The 21,122-nt window shown below is 34.0% G+C and overlaps 2 protein-coding genes and 1 non-coding gene across 5 annotated transcripts in view; 2 read left to right on the forward strand and 1 right to left on the reverse strand.

The window, feature by feature from the left end:
- LOC129761275 (uncharacterized) overlaps positions 1–21,122 on the forward strand; it is a 543,642-nt gene that overhangs the window by 388,658 nt on the left and 133,862 nt on the right. The window lies entirely within an intron of this gene.
- Positions 3,448–3,519, forward strand: Trnap-agg (transfer RNA proline (anticodon AGG)). The gene has a single exon. It is a non-coding gene; the product is annotated as a tRNA-Pro (tRNA).
- LOC129761294 (uncharacterized) overlaps positions 11,737–21,122 on the reverse strand; it is a 107,326-nt gene continuing 97,940 nt past the window's right edge. For all 3 annotated transcript variants that reach the window (XM_055759021.1, XM_055759011.1, XM_055759017.1), the window contains exons 4-5: positions 13,062–13,172; positions 11,737–12,996 (exon numbers count right to left, since the gene is read on the reverse strand). In XM_055759021.1, the coding sequence (XP_055614996.1) occupies positions 12,767–12,996; positions 13,062–13,172 (341 nt within the window). In that variant the 3' untranslated portion in view covers positions 11,737–12,766. The remainder of the gene's footprint in view (positions 12,997–13,061; positions 13,173–21,122) is intronic.

Here is a 21,122-nt window from a genome sequence, read left to right on the forward strand (position 1 = left end):
GGGTCAATACACACGGGAGCAGATACAAATGGGGTTTCAGCGTAGCGAAGATGCACTATTTTTACGTACGGGTTATGAAGCACGAACGTACGCACACAAATATCCATATATCGATGGGTTGAAGCAACTTAATATACACACACTTATCTCCGTTCTGCGCTCTGCTCAACAGAAGCCCTTTCTGTTAATATTGCCAGTCTACATTAGCTTAGCTATCATCCTTTGTGGAGAGAGTTTTCCTACCGACATGCGAAACCAAATCACTGACAAAATTCTAGAACATTTATTTTCTTGGTTAGCTGACCATAGCCTAGCTTGATGAATCCCCACACAAATGTGTAGCTCAGAACCTTAATGCAATGGCGTCTGTTTGATGCAATGATTGCAATGCTAGAGACATCAGCGAGTGAGTAATTTGGTCGCGCCCACAGCTCAATCCGAAACGAAGGCATGTGATGACACAAAACAAGGAAGAACAAGCGATTCTCATTGCTTTGAATAAAGAACGATACTGAAAGTTTGCCTTCCTTCCTTGCTTGAAACTTCAAACTTCTTCAGTTCATTCGTCTCTAACCTTCAATAAGGCTCTTGGAAAACTTTACTCTATTCATCATATTACTCCTCCACCCCCACTTCCTCGAGAAAGGCATTCGATCCCTCGCCGTCCAGCTCGCCCAGCTACGTGTTGTTCAGTCGATTTCATCACTAAGAATGAAGGTTTGCATCAGCGAGATCCGCTGTTTATACTCTAGGTAAATATTCCTCTTCGTTCTTCTTCTTTTCCTTTGTTCACTTTACATCTTACGATTCCCCCTTCGTTGTTCGTCGATAAGTTGCTCGTTATTGACAGCTCTGTTCGGGAAAGCACACAAATGGACAGAACAAATGTATGAGGAAATGGGAATACTTCCAATTTTCATCAATTTAAACCATATACAGACTATGGGATTGTAATGTATAGCATATCAAACAAATCTTAGGGCATTTCCGATTCGTTTGGTATATAAATCGCCAAAATCCGTTCGCGGCAAAAATATTTATTTACGTTAACTTTATTTCATAAAAACGTGACCTCCGACCTGTATTGAAAAGTTGTTTATTTAACAAATTTTGTTCAAATTTAATTTTCCGGCCTACTGATTTACGAAATTAGTTGATTTATATAATTAATTGTTGACCGAATGAAGTTCGACGACTCTGCTAGTTCTAAAATAATACATAATGTAGTGTTAATCAGTGAATTGAATAAAATAATTCCTACGTCAACAATGCGGTCGTGTCATAGACACCATCCTCTATATCTTTCCATATTGATACGTTCAGGCGTTTTCCTCAGCCGATCGAGCAAAGTTTGGAGTTAATTACAGGAGCACTTCATCGCAAATTGTACCAGAAGTACAAAGTGCTATGCGAAATAAACGATTTGTTTCTCTATGTTATGGTTCAATTGAGTTGCTATTGACTTAGTTGGTAAAAAATTGTGTTCCAAATCTACAAAACCTTTGGAAAATCATAAGGAAATTGTTTTTCAATTTTATTTTAGTTGTTTGCCTACTATACTTACACACAGCATGATCAACATATGAGCCTAGAATTCTAAAACTTGAAACTTTTTACTATTTGTGGTCGTATTGAATGTTGAATTTAGAGTGCGTACTGGTCGGAATTAATTTTCCTTGAAAATGATCCTCTTATCTTTCCACGCTTATAATATTTTGTTTTTATTGAGTACCTTTATCTATTATTTATTCATAGAACCTCTGTATTTATTCGTGAACAGATTCACTAGACATAAAAAATCGTTTTAAAAACGTGTAAACTGTTACATGTTTGAATAAAGTATATTGAGTTGATTCCGTGCTGTGGTGGCTGAGAGCAGATATATGACCGCAAAAAGTTAAACCTTTAAATTGATGTACATTCTGTCAAATATACATCGGGAATTTGGGTTTGAAGAAAATGTTTTATTTATCATTTAAATTTATATAATCGCCTTCAAAATAAACCCCTTCTGAAGTCAATACACTCTTTGCAACGAACGATTCAGTCATCGAAAACTTCAGTCATCTATACTCAGGAATTTTCTTCAGTTCACGCAGCGAATTCGATTTTATGTCTTCAATTTTGTCGTAATAGGTCCCACTATGTGGTAATTTAGGTTTCGGAAATAGAAAAAGTCTCACGGGACCATACCTGGAGAGTACGGTGCTTATTCAATCACATTCATGCCATTTTTGGTCGAATATTCGTTCACAATCATTAACGATGAGCTGGTGAAATCCAAGTGTTGTTATCCTTCCACAAATCTGACAGAACGCTCTACTGTTCCTCTGACTGTTACAACTGGAAAGAGATAAAAAAATGAAAAGTGCAGCAGGAAGATTGAGAATTACAAATTCCCGGTATGTATATATTTGGCAAAATGTACATCTCATTTTTTTGGGAAGATTTTGTATTCGACTAAATTTTTTGTCGAGTGTTTAACGAAGTTATACAGGTAAACTTCAATATAACGTACATTTCACTTTCAAAATTGTACGTTGTATCGAATTATACGTTATATCGAAGCATAATAAAGTACTCACAAACGTAGTCTATGATACATTATTGTGTTGCTGTTTTAGTAAAGGTCATGAATAACTTCAATCAGAAGATGAAGCCAGCCTTTCTCATGATGTTTCCCTTCGTAGTGTTGAATAAAGCTTGATTTATTTAGAATCCGGAATCACAAAACCAGCTGTATTTCGGAATTGATTGAAGGTACACAACTTTCTTTAGCATCACAATACAGATAATTCATTGTTTTATCAGGAAAAAAAATATTGAAAATTTTCTTCCTTTACACTTTGGAAATGTGTACGTTATATCGAAGTAAAATGTACGTTATATCGAGTGACGTTATATCGAGGGTACGTTATAACGTGAGACGTTGTATCGAAGTTTCCCTGTAGTGTTACATTTTACTAACGAGCGTGCATTTAAATTTTAGTATATAATCTACAATATTAAAAAAAATGCCGTTGAAGAAAAGAGCATTCAAACTATATTTTATAGTGACCCGAACATTATGCATAGATACAGAGCTTATGCTGGTCATACAGGCGCTTATAGCGTGGCCACATGCTATAAAACGTTGATAAGCTCTGCATTTCTTCGTCTCCCATCTCTCGCTCGATATTGCATCTCTTTACTCCTGTAGCGCTGCAATGGAAAATCACGGATCTTGTATCACCACATGTGCGAGTTAAAAATAGTTCACCCCACTGTTTTCCGAAACAACAATACTCCAATCCATCTTCGTTCTCCATTCTTCCATTCCACTCTTTCCCATACCCATATGTGTGCCAGACATGCGTGCTTCGCTCTTCCGTAAAGATCATATTATTCAGCCTCCGGTATACCGTCCGAAACTAACGAATACATCTTTTTTTGCCTCATACTTCAACGGGCTCGTTGGTCTAGGGGTATGATTTTCGCTTAGGGTGCGAGAGGTCCCGGGTTCAAATCCCGGACGAGCCCACTGCGATTTTTTTTTTCTCGAGTGCGTTGTAGAAGGTAAGTTCAATATTGAGAGCTGATTCGCCGTTTTGGAAGATCGCGATTTCGGTTAAGACCAACGGTAGCCACCGATGAATTACTGTAATGTATTTACTGTGATTTAAGTTTAAGAAAATAAAACAAAACTCTTCCGAAATAGCGTCAGATATTTAAAATTTATTTGACTGTCGTAATCTCACAAATAACAAATGGTTAGAGATCGAGTTATACCCTCTTATTCTGCGTCGCGAGTGACGTGAAATAATAAACTTGTTTTATTCTAGTAGTCGCCTTACTTTCTCTGCTATCTCGTCTCGGAAATGGGACTTCGTCACTTCTCCAAAATACTTAGGTCTTGATTTGACGAACGCTTGATTATTGAATGACCATGTTCAGCTAGTATACGATAATAATAAACGCAAACGCATTGTTGAAAAAAAATACGAATGGGGGGTTCGTCAAAGTTTTTGATATTGATCTCCTTTTTTTACTGGGCTTATGTTTTGTCATACTAGTTTTCAGTAATTTGCTATTGAAAAATAAAACTAATGATTCACACAACAGGAATAACTGCGCTTAACCCAAGCGAATCAAAGCTCGCACAGGCTTTTCGGTATTTTTTATAGTTATTTTTCTAGATTTTCTTATATTTATCTAAAATTTAAAATCATTCAAGATGTGCTATTATTTAATCCGATCGAAGTGGTAGAAGTTTGACTGGATTCACTTCTCTTGATAGTATTCATGAAGGAAGCTAGCGCATAGTTTTCAACATCAAATCGGGACTTTATTCAATTCGCTGATAAACAATCACTTCGGGTATTATTTTAGAATGGATCCAAATTTTGAGAATGAAAACTATTCAGTAGTAAATTTTAGTTTGGCTAGAAGTGTAGAGCTGCTGAACATTATTAATTCATATTTCATTTTAGACTCACATTTTGACATATGGCCAACTTGTGTATTGTTCTTGTGAGGACAACCATGAATTATGAATCAAAAATCTTCAGCTACATCTACACAATCTTTGACAACGTATAAAATAACAATCCGCACGAGTTATTCGATAATACATCCATTCCATGCCGATTTAGATGATCGACATATTAAATTGAAGCCATTAAGCTAACCTTCTTTAAACAACTTATCACACTTACGAGAAGGTTGAATTCTAGTCGCATAGGTCTAGTCTAGTCACGAAGGAATATTGAACGAAGACTTAAAACATGTTAAATTTTCAAAATAATAACTCAAAAACGAAAAATAAACCTCTCTGATTTTCGGATATATTATGTAAAAAACTCAGCTTTCCAGAAAAAAATAAAAAAATATTGCGCCCTCTATATTTAACCGAAAAGCTAATTCAATCAATAATTTAAAAAACGAAAATCCATATTTTCGCCAAAGTAATATTTTTTTAAATAAAACTGACTCATATGATCCATTTGATATGTCGATCATCTGAATCGGTCAATTAATTCAAAAGTTATGAATTTTTGTAGTGGAAAAAGAGGGAAAATTGTTTTTTCGAACCATCAATTAACATTGAAAAATCATATTCCAAAAAAAAACCTCTTTGATTTCGAGATATGTTATGTGAAAAATCCTTAGCTTTCTTGAAAAAATATAAAAAGATATGGCGCCCTCTAGGCCAAAGCCATGAAAACAATAAAAAACGACTACAATCAATAATTACGAAAATAAAATCCATTTCCTTTGCGAGTTCAATATTTTTCAATAAATGGCTAGCTCATTGACTTCAATTTGATATGTCGATCATCTAAATCGGTTCAGTGGTATGAATTTTTGGAAAAAGTCATTTTTGGGAAAAGGTGGAAAAAAATTATTTCTTGAACCACCCTAAAATAAAAATGGATACCCTAATAAAAAATTCAAATATACGGGTCTAATGTTCTGCGATAAAGAACAAAATTACCACTTTTGACGAAAATCTGAGAACCACTGTATCGGTTTGGCATGGAATGGCTGAATATACAAACCCTCGCCATTCGACCTGATTCTCATCGAGCTCCTATCTCGGAATTGAGGACACACATTTCAAGAAAGAGCAAAATTAGCACTGCTGCTGTTCATTCACACCATTTTCTCTCTGAAACGGTTTCGCTCTCAGAGATTCACGTCGGAACAAACGTCTTTGTATGGATGACGGTTCCTCGTTGATTGATACTAGACTAGAAATACACTCGGAAAAATAATCAGAGGAACAAAAACATCGGGAAGAAATAAAAAAAATCCATTTCTTTCTGTTTATTCGAAGATTTACACAATTTTTTGCCAACTAAGACAATAGTAAATCGAAAAAAACATCAACCAGCTCTCATTTGATTCCTATAACGTTCCTGTAAAATGTTTCAATACAAAGGCATTTTTGTTTGATAGAAAAAATCCCTCGTATTCGATGATGAATAGTTGAATAAATAATGATCGCACCACAAATCGAATGGCAGCCTTCAATGGATTCCCCAACAGATTTTGTACAAAGATAATTAGTTACTTTAAAAAAAATGTATTTAAATGTTTTGCATCGATTTAAAAAACATGCCAAAAACAGGTATGTTAAAGTGTTTTACAAAATCTACTGTAGTTCTGCAAATATTGCAGAGAAATTTTTAGCCGAGTGCATGCCCTAAACCCCTGTGAACGTTTCATATTGATACTTTTAGCTGATCGATCAAAACTTGGAGTAAATTAGAGCACTTCATCGCAAATTATACCAGAGGTAGGAAATGCTATGTGTACTCTCGGAATTAATGGTTCGTGATTCTGTATTCGTTAATATCTCTTTCCTGTTTTTTTTTGTTCTACGCGTCAGTGCAAACTCTGCATTATGTTATGCTCTATGCATATTTTTGAAATGTTTTATAAGCAAAAAAATGCTCTTTTTCTAATTTTTCACTTTGAGTGCAAAAGATATATTTTGAGTCAAAAATTTAAAAAAATATAAAACTAAAAAATTGAAAAATTTTGAAAACCAAAGAACTACAAATCTAGAAAATAAATAAATCAATCAATAAACTAAAAAAATAAGAAATAAATAACCAAATCACTGAAGGACTAGAAAAATTAAAAACAAAAAAAAATTAGAAAACTAGAAAACTAAGAAGAAAAAAAAGAAAAACGGAAAACTAGCAAGAAAACTAGAAGACTAAAAAAATAAAAAGATAGAAAACTGAAAAACAAAAAATTAACAATAACTAGAATATTGAAAAACTAAAAAAATTGGAACCATAAACCAAAAAAAAATAAAAAAAACTAAAGAACTAAAGAACTGAAAATCAGGAATAAACTAAACAAGTTAAAAATCTTAAAAAGCTGAAAAACCAAAATCTGAAAAACTGAAAAACAAAAAAAACTAAAAAGCTAGAAAACAATACTAAAAATATTCAAAAATCTAAAAAACTCACCAAACTAAAAAACTAAAGAACTAAAAATCTGATAAATTAAATTACTAACAACTAAAAATTCAAAGACTGGAAGACTAAAATACTGAAAAATACTAAAAATGTTGAAGGGTCTAGGGTAAAGGACATAAGTTTGACGTAGGACTGTGATTATTCAGAATAATTTTTTAATGTAATTCTTTTCATTGTTCAGGAATCTGCTATTTCAACTCTTTCGAAACTACAAATGGTGGCCCTCATGTACTCATATCGTGAAACGGGTTATAACAAACACAAAACACAAAAAGCTTCTGGCAGGAGGTTCTACTGCCTAACTGAAAATGATTAATGAATATCAGTGAGAAACATTACAGGGTGGAATGCTGAACAAAGTATATGTGGATCGGTAAACAAAAAAAAAATGTCGTCAATGATTACATTGAATATAAAGTTTATGGGGAAGAAACAAAGTAATGTTGAAAATACTTACGATCTCGGGATATTTTGAGGCGAAATACATATGAAATCATAAAGCTGATATATTTTTAATGGATATATATGGTATTGTGATTCTTTTTCTTATGATTCTTATTGTATGATTATGATTCTTATTCTTAGGGTTTGTTATAAGCCATCGGGAGTAGTAGCTTTTTCGGTGAAATAATGTTCGTTCGCAGACTATATTCCACGCCACACACACTGATACTGTGGGCCATAATAATATCATTTTGGTATCGCTGAAATAATGATTTTCCAAAGAATTGCAGCCATCTTTCTAAATCACACTTCATCATCTACATCACCCTTATTCCTACACATTGACTGGATGTCTAATTTGTTTGGTAGAACGAATTCTTGCACACAACATTCACGGAAACCAAACTGAAAGAAAGAATGCATAATACTTGCTTTACATTTGCATTCGCTCCCAAAACATACCTCTTTTATTCGTTAAATTGCTCACCTGTTTTACTATTTCCACTGTTGAGGTCTCAGGCGAAAAAATTACTGGTTAACTCGATGTTCTGTATCTCGATATAAAAATGGAATCGGAATGGAAAATTGTATCTAGACCAAAAGCATATAAGGTTGGTCAGAATCGAGAAGCTGGAGCGGTCAATGAATTTTTGTCTTGTCAAGCTAGACAAAATAATTTACCCCTCTTCTATTCTTCGGGATATGGCTTGAGAATTTGTCCAGAAACTGGGAAATCCTAACTTTAAAGCACAACCAACATGGACGGGAGTGATATTCCGCTGGCATAATTAATGTGTCGTGAGCGATGTCGACGGTACAATACCGTTCGATTGCTCAATGTATTTTAATAATTAGTGCAAAAAGGACCAAAACGTGATTTGCTGTGATCTGATGCCAGATACCGATATACTAGAAAGTGTTGAAAAACCTGAGACGCTGAAGATAGTAGTTCTATTGAGATGTTAATTCGAACGTTAAATCAAACCTGAAGAATATGTCCGGAATATTGAAATCAACTGAAAATGTTCCTGTGAAACTATTCGAACATTTCTTTGTGATTGAACAGTTCCTGCGTGATCGTTACAATTCAGTTTGAGTAACATACTTAATCAATATTTTCTTTGTTAACCTAGTGCCTCGTGCAAGTCGGACTCGATTATATACAAACTCGATTATATATGATTCGATTATGTAAAATTTAGGACTCGATTGTATACAGTTTGAAAAAAAAAGTTTTTTTTATAATTCAAATATGAATAATTTGAAGGAAAAAAAATAACCTTTCAGCATTAAGGTGAAATTTAAGTGGCTTTTATAAGTACAGTGGATTAAAAATCGCGATTTTTGAAGATTTTGATTGAATCTTCATCAGGAATTGTTTATATCGATATTGCAGCGAAATTAAGAGAGATAGAAGTTGAGCGCCAGAGAACAAATTGTAGAGAGGTTAGAGAGCTTTAATTTATAGATAGAAACAATCAAGTTTAGTATGAATTTTTAGGATAAAATTAATAATTACAAATAAAAAAAAACTTTTAAATTTTCCACTTCAAAGATGTTATTTTAATCCACTAATTTAGATGTTCCACTACTATATCCTGTACTAAATTTTCTCATCTTTCAAATGAAAGCAACAAAATCGGATTACGTAGCATACTTTTCAATGTAGAGTCAGTTTGAGCCAACAGAATCCGAAACAAAGAAAAAGTTCTATAAGTCTGTCATCGTTGAAATTCTAACATATGCGTAGGATTTTTTTCGTGAAATATAACCGTCTATCACCTCCTGAAAGGTTCTGGAAAAAATATTTTTTTTATATGAGAAAGGTGTTTTTTCACTTTAAGGGAATGAATCAAAAATTCAAATTCATACCATAATTGGGACACTTACCCTAATATATGACAATTTAAGACATAAAAAAAAATTAGGAAAAAATGTTCTGTATCTCGATACCTCCCTAACTCGATGGTCCCTTTGGATATCGAGTTAGGGAGAGTTGACTGTATATGAATAGCCCTTGAAATTTCCAACTTTTTTATATTTTCTTTAAAAAAAATACAACTAATCCTAATTTTATTTTAAGTTAAGATAGCGATATAGTTTATTCGACAAAGTTTTCGGTCTTATTAAAATGTGAACTTTTGTCGAAGACGTCAACTTTCTATCTTTTATAGTTTTTGGAATATAATTCATTTTTGCATGAAGACTCCTGAAAAACATAATGTTTTGCTTTTAACATTTTTGTGTGTAAAGTCCCACGTTTGACATGTTCTTGATATGTTTCCAAATAGAGAAAAGTTAGCAGAGCATGTAAATTGCGATAATTTATACATAAAAATGTTACGAATAAAACATTAATAATATTTTTTCAAAGTAAAAAAATTAAAAAGTTGTTGTTCGAAAAACATGTTCCTATAAATGTGCCCATCGTCTGATGTATGGAAAACTTGTTGGAAATTCTAAGGGCTATTTATATCTATTTTTTCAGAATTTTGAAAGCATATGTTTTCGAGAAAAATGAATTTTAATTTTTTAAATATTTTTTTCTTCAATTAATTTTTTTCCAAAAAATTCTTTGATAATTTTTAATGAAAACCTAAGTAATTTCCTACATCTCATTCTCTAATAATATAAATAGCCCTTAAAATTTCTCACAAGTTTTCCATACATCGGACGATGGGCACATTTACATGGAAAAAGTTTTTCGAACAACAAATTTTTCATGTTTTTCTTAGAAGAAATGCTATTAATGTAAAAATTTTTTGTATAAATTATCGCATTTTAAATGCTCTGCTAACTTTTCTCTATTTAGAAACATGTCAAGAACATGTCAAACGTGAGAATCTACACACAAAAATGTTATGAGCAAAACATTTTTTTTCAGAAGTCTTCATACAAAAATTACATATATTTCAAAAACTATAAAAGATAGAAAGTTGATGTCTTTTACAAAAGCTCACATTTTAATAAGATCTAAAACTTTGTCGAATGCACTATATCGCTATCTTAACTTTAAACAAAATTAGTATAAGTTGTATTTTTTGCAAAGAAAACATGAAAAAAGTTGTTATTCGAAAAACTTTTTCCCTGTAAAAGTGCCCATCTTTCTATGTGTGGACGTGTTGGAAATTTTAAGGGCTATTTTTATATATATTTAATTTCCTACATTTCATCCTTTGACAAGCATTTTATAGGTATCACAGTTTTTAAGTTATAAATTTTTGTTAAAAATTTAGAAAAAAATTTGGCTTTTTTCCAAAAGGTAGTCTAATTGTTTTTTGAATATTTCAAGTACGCAAAGTTGCTTGAATGACCCATGTCTTTACACCCACACAGTTTCACTACTATCTGAGATGGTGCTGCCAACTCCTAAGACGAGTTGGCATGAAATTCGTCTATGGTGGGTCGACGCTCCTCCCCCTCTGTACGGTAGGGTTGGCTGCCATACAAAAGAAACACAAATTTCTGCATAATTGGAGAACTAATCAAGCAATCTGGCATGTGGAGATTTTATGGGGCAAGAAATAATTCTATGATGGCTCGAAACTTCTCCCCTTCTCTAAGGAGGGGGCTGCATAACTGGAGAGCTAATTAAACAAACGGAATCAAATTTGACATGTGGAGGTTTTAGGGGGCAAACAATATTTCTATGATTCGACACTCCTCCCCCCTCTCTTAGGGGGGGGGGGAATGTGAACTGCATAATTCGAGAACTACTCAAGCAAATTTCACATGAGAAGGAGTGAGGGTAGCAATAGTTCTATGTTGGTACGACACTCTTTCTCTCTAAGGTGGGGATGGGTTACATAACCCGAGAACTAATCAAGTAAATGGAACTAAATTTGGCATGTGGAGGTTTTAGGGGACAAACATTGTTCATGATGGCTCGACACTCCTCACTCCCTCTCTAAGGAAGTGGCTGTCACACAAATGAAACACAAATTTCTACATAACTCGAGAACTAATCAGGCAAATGGAATCGAATTTGGCATGTGGAGGTTTCACGGGGGCAAATTATGAAAATTTGACGAAATTATGAAAATTTGACGAAATGAAAAACATTTTTCGATAGCCTTCAAATGAATAACATTTGAGCAAAATCGGTATTGATGAGTAGTAATTTCTTACAACAAAGTGTTTATATTATTCATATCGTCCATTATTTTTCTGAAAAAATATTTAAACTGATTCGTTATCCCGTTGAAATATCAAATGATCACAATTTTTACTGTTACGGTCGTTTTTATAAAGAAAATGAAAAATAAAAAATCTATTGACATGAAGTTTCGAAAATCAATAATTACATCCCGGAAGTGGCCTGTCTCACAGTATTTATTAAGTACTTTACACATAGAATCGTTTACATACAATTTACATAAAGTTACATAGTTTCACTCTCACACTTTCCTGTCCATCCGGCTTCTATTGTTTTTAATTATAAATGTCGCTGCTACCTATTTGCTGTCTATAATTTGTGTAATTACCAGTAACTTATTGTTACATTTCTGCTATCGGTGAGTAAGTTTGCTAGCGTCCCATTGTTTCTCATTTAGAAAATAAAAGAACGCTTCCTTGATGATTCGAGGCAGTCCAAAAACATATGCATAATTTACATATTTGTGCACTCGGAAACTTCTTTCCGAGAAAATTACGCTTTTGCAAATACTCTATTTACATTTAACTAGAAAAGACAGATAGGCAGTGAGAGAGAGAGGGAACAACTCGAAATAGTTTTCCCTACAGGGAAAGTTTCTCCCGCTGCCTGATCCGTGTGAGTTGAGTACACACCGTAAAAGAAAGCTAAACGGTTTGTTTAACATTCCCTAAGTTTCAACTTTCCTCCACTTGGCGGCGGGTGCGCCAGTTGCTGCTGCTGCATTTGGCAGTGGATTTTCATTTACAGTTCGCAGCCAGCCAGGTTATACATTTTTAGCCAGAGTGTATGAAAAATTTATATTTGCTTAGATTTAATTTAAATTTTGCGCGCTTCTTGTCCTCCTGTTCCGCAGTCCCTCTTGTTGTCATCAGTTGTGAGGACTGCTGAAAAGGGGACCAACTTTCCCCAATTCCAGTGGAGTGGCTCAACTCGACGGGAGAAATGAACTCTTAAACATTTCTATACTATTTTATGTTTCGACGGGATTTGAAATATTTAATTTAAAACAAGTTTTGTGAAATGCTTCTCGGTCCTGACCGCCGCGGGGTACGATTGTGAAATGGATAAAGTTAGGTTAGGAGAAAGACTGGGTTTGTCTTGACAAGTGAAACGGAACCACATACACCCTGCTCTTACACACACAATCCTCTCTCATTCACCCTCACGCAACATCCAACACCTAGAGTCCTAGAATCTATTTGTTGAATATATCCTCGACGAGTTGCTTCGTTATGACCCGATGTTTCCGCGTTGGGTTCACCTTCGGGCGCTGGTAGAGCCGGGCATTGATGGCGTACAACCGTGGGGACAGGTCACACCGGACGTTGAACCACCAGTCGCAAACGAAGACCGCCTGGGAGAACTGGGTCCCATTCGGGCAGAGGAAGGTTGCCTGTCTGCCGTCAATGTCGCAGTAGTGCCAACCTGGAAGAAAGGATGAAATGGTGTGATTACCTATTCTAGTGGAGTTGTATCAGTTGGAGATCTACCTTGACATCTGGTTTCCATGTCCGCGAAAAAGCCTGGGTACGGTTGTTCGTCGCAGTAGAAATTGGTGTACGGTACCGCAGGGAGGATTGGGTAATCGGTTCCTGGACGACCTGTTGAAAGAAATAGTCTTAAGTATATATGTGAAAAATGTTTAATGTAAATATAAATGTAAACTTTTTTAAAATAGCAAAAAAAAATTAATTGAATTCGACAAAGCAACAAATTAACCTTGTATAGAAATTTTTGGTGACTTCGAAACTGTCATTCGATTTCTAATGCGATTATTCCAACTCCGATTAATTATCGAATTATTCACCATCAAAGATGAAGGTGCCTTTTTCAAATATATCTGTATTGAAAGGCCCTACTAGGTCCTTCAGGAATTAAATGGTTTGCTATTGACTTAGTTAGCAAAAAAAGTGTTAGTGCCACTTTTGAAAAACTGAAAGAAATTGATTTCTCATCTCTTCCCGATATTTCCCCGATACATCAAGATAAAAATTTGTTCATGAAATATTCCATCTTGAAAGTTAAAGCTTTAAAATGATGTACCATCCATCATACATTTTTGTACATTTTTGGACTTGAAACATATAATAGTGATCATAGTTAAATAATCAAACAGTATAACGAATGGATAAGAAATGCTCTCCGCACCATTCAGAAGAACATAGACGGAACTATCTATATTTTGCGACATGACTATCACGGCCAAGTACGGGGGATGATTTGTCTCATAGCCAGGGATGCCAGTTAAGACATGTCTTCATTATGGAGACATTAGAAGTAAACTGTATTGTTTAAGAGTGCTGTATGTAAACCGTTTTTTTTAATGCAAAATTTTCAAAGTATTAGAAAACTTACCGATTTTTTTAACTGTTTTGTTCTCAAAACTTGAAAACCAATTCACGATGGTATTCTTCTGATAACGTCATTTTTTAACCAAACTCTACTTGACAGAATCAACTGGCCGAGTTGCCATTTCCATAAAAGTGATTTCTTATTTTGAAGAAAATATGTTCCGATACATGAAGCATCTCGGAAGCAAAATTGGATTCAAAAGATGCTTGGATGTTGTTCCTCACAGGTTACTCCCGATTTTTGCGTTCCACTATAAGGAAGACTTTCTTGAGTCTTGAAATATCTAAACAGATAGACAGATAGCTCGAAAGTCACAGAACGCCCGGAATATTTCATTTTTTTCGAAAAATGTTCGTGTCGTACACTCTCGAGATATCCAGGGATATGATGTCTTGTGTTCATCATTTTTATAAGTAATGAGTAGTTTCGGGTTTGATAACAATCTGATACCCACTATTTTGCTCGAATGGAAAGCGTTTTCTCGTGAATATGAATGAAACCTCGTAGCTTTCCGCTCAATTGTGAACAGACGATTCACAATGTAATTGCGCTAGCAGTTTGTTGAAGTCTCTCAATCCAAAAATCTGTGGTAGCCATTAGCTGTTTAGATTGATGCATCCATAGAAATCCTCTGCTTCAGTGCGGTGATTTTTCGTTGGTTGTTGAAATCAGTCGGCGAAGTGCGCAAAATCGTTTACGTCTTTCCTTCATTGCTGTTTTTTGACATCTGTGCTCCAACATATATCATTTTTCAGTCAACCAATAATTTTCGAAATACGAACTTCTGCCGTTGTGATTGTTCTGCTTACGAATTCCTAAACCGTCACAAGCGCAAAGTCGTATCAGTGAGATTTTTTTGTATGCGTCACAATTAGCAGCACCATAGATTAATCTAGATCAGGGATCCTGAAACTATTTTGGGCAAGGGGCCCCTTTTCCAGAATGAAGTGATACCTCAGTGATACCTTCAAGTTTATTCTCAATCATACAAAACATTTATCAATATAATCACATTGCAGGTTTTATCAAGTGAGTGTGAGTAAACTGGACATCATTTTCTCATCAAATGTTTTCACATTTTTGTACATTCCACCAATGTTTGCTCTACGAACTATTTGGTAGTTTTTTAAGTTCACATTATTTAGCAATATAATCACGTTGTAATTTCTTGAATGAGTGTATGAGTGTATTCTCATTCAAGCACCAACGAATTTCATATTTTTCTTTTGAAAGACTTGAACGCTCAAACATATTATCTTGCACCAATTGTTAACGCCTTTCTACTTGCCGAATTTTACATGTTATATAATCTTGTGCACGTAACACGACTTATACTCGTCGATCCCAAACATCAGATTTCGTTTATGTCGACCCCCGGGAAACCGATACAGACCCTAAGGGATCTAGATCGATAGTTGAGAGAGATCATGGACAACGGGTAATACGGGCGTGCTGCAAGTCGTAGCACATTCAATTTAACGTGCTTGGGGTCCAACTCAAACCATTGAACGTTATAACCAGTAGAGTGTGATTTCAACATATTAAGATCGTTCAGTCTTGCTCTCACATCGGTGTTCATTACTTTTATTTCGTGTTTTTTTCCTTTTAACGTGAGAACCACCAGTTGAACGTTCTTGAAAGGCCAAAATGTAATCACGCCATAAACCGACTAATGTTTCCATGGGTTTATGGTGACAAATACCCAAGTCATATTATGATATTGGATCATTAGAGAGGAATCAGCGATTTTTTGTTCAATTTCTGAATGATAATTTTTCTGCACTAAAAATCAATTTCGACATTGGAACTACCGACAGTTTTTATTTTCATTTTATAATTTTCTGATCATGTTTTGCTGTGCATTTGCCTTTTCTGTAGCAAAAATTCATCACATAGCTTATATTTTTTTTCAGAAATTTCACCAATTTCAAAATCAGTATGACTATTGACACGATACAATCTAGAATACCACCATTCAGGCGCTCGATCCTTTGACGCAATTGGATTAGTATTGCCCGATATATGACCGTACTAGTGATACACCACCGCGGAGATTTTTCATTTACCCAATCTATGCCATTAGGCAGAAAATTTATCCAACAATGTTTCGGCTTAAAACACAATAGTTGAATAATCTAAAGAAAATAATGAATAAAATAGGAATGCTTTCGAACGTTTCAGAGAACCGGATAAGAGAGCGGAAATAATCGGCCGGCCACGAATCGATCCAATTTCTGACTTCATCAAAATTGGAGAAGTGCTGGTCAACCAGTCCATGTTGCATCGATCGAAAAAGGTAGTAATCGGACGGAGCAATGTCTGGAGAATACGGCGGGTGGGATAGACATCTCATTTCAGCATTTCCAAGTATGTTTTGACCGGTTTCGCGACATGCGGCTGAGCATTGTCGTGCTGCAAAATAACTTTATCGTGTCTTTGCTCGTATTGTGGCCGTTTTTCCTTCAGTGCACGGCTCAAACGCATCAATTGTCGTCGGTAGAGGTCCCCCGTAATGGTTTCATTCGGTTTTAGCAGCTCATAGTAAACCATACCCAGCTGGTCCCACCAAATAGACAGCATAACCTTCTGGCCGTGAATATTTCGCGCGGCCGTCGATATTGATGCATGACCGGGATAATGGACCCACTTTTCATCGCCAGTAACTATTCGATGCAAAAAACCCTTTCTTCTATGCCGTTGGAGCAGTTGATCGCACGTGAAAAAACGGCGTTCGACGTCTCGTGGCTTCAATTCATACGGCACCCAATGTGTTATCTTTCGGACCATTCCCATTGCTTTTAAACGATCGAATATGGTTTGCTTAGCTACCCCAAATGTATCTGCAAGTTCTTGTTGCGTTTGTGATCTTGATCTTGATCTTGATAGAGTAAAGCCTCCAATTCTTCATCTTCAAACTTTTTTACACATAGAATTTTTATAACGAGGGTAACATTACGAAATTTAAAACGAGCCTTTTTAGAAAAATTTAACAGTTTCCAAACGCATACTTTTCCCCTGTTTTTTCTCAAAAGTAGCAATCGAATTCGTTGCCTCGATATGTTTCCGCAAATATGCCTTCGTCAGAGAGTCCCTACAGTTTCGATCGATCTTCTCCGGGGACAGTTTGGAGTATTCATCATCTTTGAAACAATTTCGACTCGATTGGAATTGTACCAGGTTACCGGGTCCTTGGAATAATTCACTCATGCCAAATTTGGCCAAAATAGTACTGGACAATCAAGTTTCCGGACCCGAAGTACAGAAGTACACTGCTGGTCCACATGGCCCGATGTGCGTACAAATTTTTCTTGCTATAGAAGTCATTCTTCTCACTGTATTTCTTCCCGAATAGCGTTGCGAACTGTTCCGATGCACACATCCTTCATTTTCACGGACAGACTCAGCGAAATGTTGGAATTAGTGCAACATTTATTCACGATTTGTTTGCGCTTTTCCGGGGAAATGCTTCGTATTTTCACTAAAACTACATGAACCTGGATACATTTTACCTGAGAACAAATTTCAGTTAAATCTGTCATATAGATTCTGAAATAAGGGTAGAAAATAAAAATTAATAATACAAAAACGCGTTTCGACCTCACTTAACGCATCGTAGGGTTGTAATGAATGAGGAATATTATAATGTTGTCTTTTGCACACGATGGTGTCATTAACAAAAGTTTATAGGATGTTATGAGCTACCCAAAAATGCAAAAAACTGAAAAAAATACATTTTTCTATTGTTCAGGTTGGTGGAGTCTCCAATTAATAAAATCCAGTAGAGCAATTCCAAATGAAATCAACAAATGACAAAACATGAGTATTTTTGATTCGAATGAAAGTTTTTATTCCGTTTGGGTTGAAGGAAATATGAATTTTCCACAGCAATTGGGATTTTTTTGACTCAAGCGTAACTTTTCAAAAGCGCGTATCGGTTTTAGTAGGAGAAATCTTTGATAATTTATATCTCAAAAACTATGAGTCGTATCGAAATAGAGTCTTAGAAAGAGTTATAGAGTATTGATGTCTAAATATGAAAAAAATATACACCGAGAAAAAAGAATAGTACTCTTTTTTTATTTACAAAAAAACTTTAATTTGCAATATCCAAAATACATATTTTTAAATTTTTTTTTATTTCTTCATATAAAATAGAAGTCATGTAGAAAATTTAAAAAAATGGGTCCAAGATGGTAAAACTATTTTTGACAAACTTTGTGGAACATCGAATTTTTCGAAACTTCGAATTTTTGTATGTTAACAATCATTTCAAACAATCAATCAATCATCAAATTATGATTCCTGAAGTGATTTAAAACAAAAAAGCTCATTATAAATCACCTTCTAAATGGAGCCATTCTCGAGATATTTTGAAACATATTTCTAATTTATTGTCTTTTTTATAGTAAATATTCCCTTTTAATATATTTGTCGTGTTATGCCGTCATGTTCATGAAATTTTATGAATTTGCTTATAATTTCCAACAACTTTTCCAAATACATCATCATGGTAAAAATATATGTTTAGGAGTTACGTTTAAAATCATTTGAACACATGTGGGTTAATATAAAACGTAGCGATATAAAAAAATGTTTTTTTTTATCTTAATACAAACTTTTAACATGTTATACATGTTGCGCCAACAGAACACAACATTTATAAAAGGAAAAAAATATAATTCTCTACAATTTGGTCAAATAATTCCTATATTTATCGGAGTTTAAGAGATACTAATAATAATACTAGAATTTTTAGCATTTATTTATTATCAACATTTATTTTTATCAACTAACAATTTTGTTGTATATAATTTAGTTTTTTCATTATTTTCTTATATTTCTATACACATTATGATAACTTGCTGCATTGTCGTTAGAGTACAACTTTGCTGCTACTTCATTCTCGGATACAGGTACAAAAGAATGATACTTTTGGGTACCTGGTATTTGTTTGGTGTTATCATACATGCTACTCAACTCTTCCATATTCCATATTCTTCTTGTGACATATATGAAAATGACAATTTTGTAAGATAGTCTTCTTTTCGTTTGCTAGCCCAGTCAAATAACGTTCTTGCACTCGTAATCGGATGTTCATTGCTGCTTAGCCAAACTAGCTCTTGTTGCCATCCGTTTTAATGTACCACCAATTGCATCACAAGGTCCTTTGCCGTGTGATGTTGCAAAAAAATGCCATTCAGCGTCAATATCGTATTTCGATTTAAACTGACATAAACTCGCAAAATTTTTCCTATTTTTGTACTGGGATGCAGCACCATCCGACATGAATTTTATTTTTTGTTGTTGTTTCAAAAATGTTACCAATTTAGAAATAAATACTTGCACAGCTATTGTGTCATGACTTAAAACTTCAGATATAACTACAAAGCTTAAATTTGCCAGAGAACCTTTTTCATCTCTATAATAAACAACAAATGGATTGTTGCTTGATCATTGTTCCAGTGATGACTTTGAACTTCATCTTGAAGCACAAATGAATAATTTTCGGAAAAATCGCAAATCACAACAACCTCATTTTCTTGCAAATTAGCTTTTATATTGTTAAGAAATGTGAACTGTTGCGTTTTAATGTAATCATGAGTAAGTAATTTTTCTATTTTTTCGCAAAAATACGATACAAATTCTTCCACCGGTTTTACAAGAGTTTCTAGGTCGCATCGATCAGTAGAAATCCATTGTGCATAAGTGATTTCAATTAAATTGCGTTCCTGAAGCTCATCTAGAAACCAGTTTCCAAACTCGTCCATTGTTGGGCATTTTTTACATTCACGAAGGTAACAGTATTTTGATCTATTTGATATGTTACATAGTATTTTTTCCATATATTCTTTGCATTCAATGTTAATATATTTTTATATTTTATTATATTTTTTGAGACTATGAAGCATTAAGATTTACATTTTCATGGAATGAACAAACACAAACGTTATGATTCCCTGAACTACTCAGCAATTTGCAATGCTTCGGACGCATTGATGCAAAAGAGCTAAATCCAATTTTGCAATTTGGATTAAGTTCCTTAAATCTGTTGAAAGTTTCCCGTAATGATGTTATTAATAACCTTTTTTGGATGTGTTGACGCTTCCCATCTTTGGCTACAGAAACATAGTCTCTTTCTCCAGGTAATGATCGACTGATATTGTCGTCATTATAAAATTCCGAAACATGATTTTTAACATCTTCACTTAAACTTGGTCCATATTTGGTTCTCGAGAATGGTTACATTTAGTAGGAGATTTATAATGAGCTTTTTTGTTTCAAATCACATCAGAAATCATAATTGGTGGCCAAAAAACCTAATTTTTTTTTGGTTTACATACAAAAATTGGAAGTTTCGAAAATTCATAAAAAATCGATGTTCCACAAAGTTCGTCAAAAATAGTTTTACCATCTTGGACCCATTTTTTTAATTTTCTACATGATTTCTATTTTATATGAAAAAATAAAAAAAAATTAAAAATATGTATTTTGGATATTGCAAATTAAAGTTTTTTTTGTAACTAAAAAAAAAAGAGTACTAATTTTTTTTTCTCAGTGTGTGTTTTTTTCATGTTTAGACATCAATACTCTATAACTCTTTCTAAGACACTATTTCGGTACGACTCATAGTTTTTTAGATATAAATTATCAAAGATTTCTCTTACTAAAATCGATACGCCCTTTTCAAAAGTTACGCTTGAGTCAAAAAAATCCCAATTGCTGTGAAAAACTAATTTTTTTCATTCAACTCAAACGGAATACAAACTTTCCTTCGAATCAAAAATACATGTTTTTAAAATCTGCATTTTTTGGACGATTTCATTTGGAATTGCACAGTTCTAGAAAATGCAGCTTTAAAAAAAAGAAAATGCTACTTTAAAATCATGGGAAATATAATGTATAATAGTTCATCTCGAAGATTTAGTTTTGCTCCTCCATTTTTGTCGAGGGTTTTTTAATGAAATAAAAAAATCAATACATATCTTTTAATTTCTTCAAAATGCCATCACAAAACTAATTGTCTTCACAGCAGTAAGTTGAATGTTTCAATATGAAGATATATCTTCACATCTGGCAACTCTGCATGGTGTGGCACCATATACGTTATTTCTGCATTAAACACGTGCTTCGTGAACATTTGCTTCTATCAAAAACTAAAAATAGTTCTGCTACCAATGAGATTACGCATACTGAGTTGA

This window comes from Toxorhynchites rutilus, chromosome 1 (assembly GCF_029784135.1).
Source record: "Toxorhynchites rutilus septentrionalis strain SRP chromosome 1, ASM2978413v1, whole genome shotgun sequence".
Classification (NCBI taxonomy): Eukaryota; Metazoa; Arthropoda; class Insecta; order Diptera; family Culicidae; genus Toxorhynchites; species Toxorhynchites rutilus.